General features: G+C 34.4%; 1 protein-coding gene across 1 annotated transcript in view; it reads left to right on the forward strand.

The window, feature by feature from the left end:
• Window positions 1-1,188: 1,188 nt before the first annotated feature.
• Window positions 1,189-3,982, forward strand: part of LOC112007399 (myosin-2) — a 22,267-nt gene continuing 19,473 nt past the window's right edge. Inside the window, exons 1-6 of the mRNA XM_065772372.1 lie at window positions 1,189-1,346; window positions 1,807-2,402; window positions 2,980-3,081; window positions 3,262-3,405; window positions 3,501-3,651; window positions 3,766-3,928. Of these exons, the coding sequence (XP_065628444.1) occupies window positions 1,929-2,402; window positions 2,980-3,081; window positions 3,262-3,405; window positions 3,501-3,651; window positions 3,766-3,928 (1,034 nt within the window). The 5' untranslated portion in view covers window positions 1,189-1,346; window positions 1,807-1,928. The remainder of the gene's footprint in view (window positions 1,347-1,806; window positions 2,403-2,979; window positions 3,082-3,261; window positions 3,406-3,500; window positions 3,652-3,765; window positions 3,929-3,982) is intronic.

The following is a 3,982-nucleotide window of genomic DNA, read 5'->3' on the forward strand; positions in this document are numbered from 1 at the left end:
CGATTTTAATGCCTTTTTTTTTTTTTTTGGTTGTGTTTTTAATGCTTCTTCAAACATGAAACATTTATGTAAAATATTATTAACATATGAAATTATGGAAAATAGAAAACTGTTGTATGTATCACACTATTTTCTTGACTAATGCAAAGCAATAAAGCAGCTCACGCACTTGCCAAAAGAGGCAACTGGTAGAAGATTTTGTTATTTAGGTTCGTTAGGTAAAGAAGTTTGAGTAATGTTGTTTGTAATTTTTTGAAATACGTGTGGATAAAAAAATATGTAAAAATGTGTCTAATGTTATTTAAAAATTAAAAATATGTTGTTTAGATAGTCTACCGGCCTTATAGTTTCATACAACCCATCCTCCAGAGGTAGCTTTTGATCATTTTTGATGTAACTGCTATTTGGCTTGTCCGATTTTAATGTTCAAATGAAAATTTGAATTTAAAAAAGTAAGGGTAAAAATGACAGCTAATATCTCATAGGTTTATAGCTTAGTACTAATGGTCATGTATTGTGTTATTAACCTTAAAAAAGCAATCCAACAAAAGTACAGTTTTATATATTTTAAAAACAATAAAACTTGAATACAATATTTTTAGTGCTGTTTCTTAAGTTTCAGAACTTAAGGCATGATACTTATACCTAAGTTTTGCCATTTTAAAAATATACATAAGCTAAATAAGACTAACAAAAACATCTTTAATTTCTTCCTCAAAAAAAAAAAAAAAACATCTTTAATTTTATCCTACACATCATCAAAACACATATTAATAACAAAAACAAACTGATTGCCCAAAAAAGAAAAGGAGTAGTTTCTCAAAAAAAGAAGAAGAGAAGGGTACAAAGGGAAATTAGACAAGATTTAGTAAAGAACATACCAAATTAGTAAATATCTGCAAAATCCATGGGTAATCAAAACTACCCAATTTCCAAATTTGCAACAACTCTCAGCTTTTCAGGTCCCAACTCCCAAGTGTCTCTGTGTTACTTCTTCTATCCAGCCCAGCCTTTCAGGTCTGAACTCCTCTTACTTGTTCCAACTTAAAACAAAAAAAAAAATTATTTTATTTTATTTTATTTTAATCTTATTACAATATATATATATATATATTTACTTGTTCCAACTTAAAACAAAAAAAAAAATTATTTTATTTTATTTTATTTTAATCTTATTACAATATATATATATATATATATATTAAAAAAATTCTAACCCTTACCAGATCCAAACGGTTTTCTCAAGAAACGTATGCTCATGTTCAACCCCACCTACCTGAAACAAAAATTTGAATTTCTTCACGCAACACCAAAAACAGAGCAACGGCAACAAATCCCTCCTCAAAGTAAGTCCTCCACAAAAAAAAAAATTTGATTTTAAAAAACATAAAAAACAAAATAGTGGCCTTTCTTTGTGTTTTGTGTTTGTGTTTGTGGTGTTGTTTACAAAGACAACCGCAACAGCTTTGTTTTGCTTTCATTTCTGTTTTCCTTTTCCTCTCTTCACAAGGTTTGTTTCTCTCTCTCTCTCAACAGCAAACAACCTTAACCTCTTCAAATCACTCTCTCTTCACCTCGTAACTCACGCTTTTTATTTATTTATTTATTTTTCATTTTCACTACGCTCCTCTGGATTTTGTTAGCCAAATGCGATGCCTTTGTTTTTTTTTTTTGTTTTCTGGAAATTTTTTAAAAAGTGTTTTCAGAAAACAAGAAAAACAGTTTTTAAAAATTTGCTTTTCGTAGCAATTTCTTTTTTACGTTGAAATTCGAGCTCTCAGTTACTAACGTATCGTTTGGGATTAGGGTTTTTTCCTCCGACGAATGCAGGGATTGGTGTTGAATTTGAGCTTGTGATAGAGCGAAATTCGGATTCGTGAAAAAAAAAAAATTTGTGAAAATTGGAGAATTCGGCGACGACGACGAAGATGGCGAGGAGCTCGTTGGAGGAGATGCTGGACTCGCTGCGGCGGAGAGACGAGTCCGATAAGCCGAAGGACATGCCGCCGGCATTGCCGTCTCGGCCGCTGTCGAGAGCACGGCTCCCATCGGCTCGCCGCTCTCTGCCGAACAACTTCAAGGTCGGCGACGGCGGCGGCGGCGGCGGCATGGGAGAGTTTTCGCCGAGGGCGTTGAATGTGAAGGAGGAAGGGAAGAGGAAAGAGAGCGATTTCGGGACTAAGAGAGGGAGCTTTGGGAGCAAGAAGATGAAGAAAGATCAGAATGCGGAGTCGCCGTACGCCTTGGAGGCCGTGGCGGAGGAGGGAGAGGGTGGTAGGAATGCCCGGAAGGAGGTTTCGGGTTCGGATCGTGGCTCCGCTGTGACGTTTGCCTCGCCGCCGCCCACGGTGAAGTCGAAGGAATTGGATTGGAACGATAACATTGGTTATTTCATCAAGAAGGTAATTGACAATGGTAAAAAAAAAAAAGAAAAAAGTGAGAATGATTTGGAGTGATATTGTAAAATGTTTTAGTTCTGATTGATTATTTCTGATACTGTTAATTTAGTTTGGTAGCTGTGGTAAATGAAGTGGTAAGAGTAGGAGTGATCAATAAAAAGTGATTTAATTTAAATTTTTTTTTTTTTTTTGGTTTTTGATTAGTGGGATTTTGTTATTTCATCAAGAAGCTGATCTAGTACTAAATGAGGTTAAGAGTTTTTGATTAGTGGGTCTTTTATTAATGGTAAAAGTGAGAAAAAAATGTGGGGTTTTGTTGTGATTTATGGTGGGTTGGTTGGGCCTTGATGGAAAATACATTTTCGTTTTGTCATTTTGTTTTGATGGATTGGTTAGTGCACCTAATGCAAAGGACACTTTCTTTTCGAGTGTATAATCCTTTGATTTTCTGGACCAGCGTTGAGTCTGTTCCTTCAATAGGTTGAAAATTTAGCAATGATTTCCTTGAATTCTTGTTGTGGTTTAATCTGTAGGATTTCTGAAAATGTGCATTTATGTTGAAAGTAAATTTTCTTTGCAGAAACTTCATGTTTGGTGTCAGCTCCCAAGTGGGCAGTGGGAGTCGGGAACAATACAATCAACTTTAGGGGAGGAAGCACTTGTTTCACTCTTCAATGGAAATGTAAGTTTCTTTTTTATTGGTTGAGTGATTGATGGAAGTGTAAGTTTCTTAAACTCTTACAGATAAAAAAAAATAGTTTCATAAATTTTTGCCATTTCTGAAATCTGTTTTGACCATCTTGTGTACTTTAGTCATTATGTTGTAATTGCACTTATGCTGTGTCATTACTTATTACCATAGGTGATAAAAGTGCTCACAGGAGAACTCATACCTGCAAACCCAGATATATTGGATGGTGTAGATGATCTTATACAGCTTAGTTATTTGAATGAGCCATCAGTTCTATACAATCTTCGATACAGATATTCTCGGGATATGATTTATGTAAGTATGATATAGTCCTTTTGCTCATGCTTGCCAGTCAGATTCATCTCTTTTCTCACTTTCCTTTGACAGTTTTTGCGGTTTCTTTTCTGTAGAGTAAAGCCGGTCCAGTTTTAATTGCAGTTAATCCCTTCAAAGTTGTACAAATTTATGGAAACGATTTTGTCACAGCTTATCGACAGAAACTTACAGACGCCCCTCATGTTTACGCCATAGCAGACTCTGCTTATAATGAGATGATGAGAGGTGGAAGAATCCATCTTTTTTCTTTAATTTGTACAAAAAAAAAATGGTTTCTCACTTGTGCATGTGTAAATTCTATCTGAAGCCTTTTCTTCTTGTTATAATTTTATTTTGCAGATGAAGTAAATCAATCCATAATCATAAGGTTAGAATGTCTTCAATTAAGTTTTCTATTTACTAGGGGCCTGGTTATGGACATTTTCCTTAGTGTTTATTGTTTTTGTTTTATATTTTTTGTTCATCTATTTTGGTCTCGATCTCATTTCAAATATTTCATTGGGTAGTCAGCATACAGAATAATCTTTTAATTGTGTTTCTTGCAGTGGGGAAAAGT

The sequence above is a fragment of the Quercus suber genome, unplaced genomic scaffold (assembly GCF_002906115.3).
Source record: "Quercus suber isolate HL8 unplaced genomic scaffold, Cork oak 2.0 scaffold_57, whole genome shotgun sequence".
Lineage (NCBI taxonomy): Eukaryota > Viridiplantae > Streptophyta > Magnoliopsida > Fagales > Fagaceae > Quercus > Quercus suber.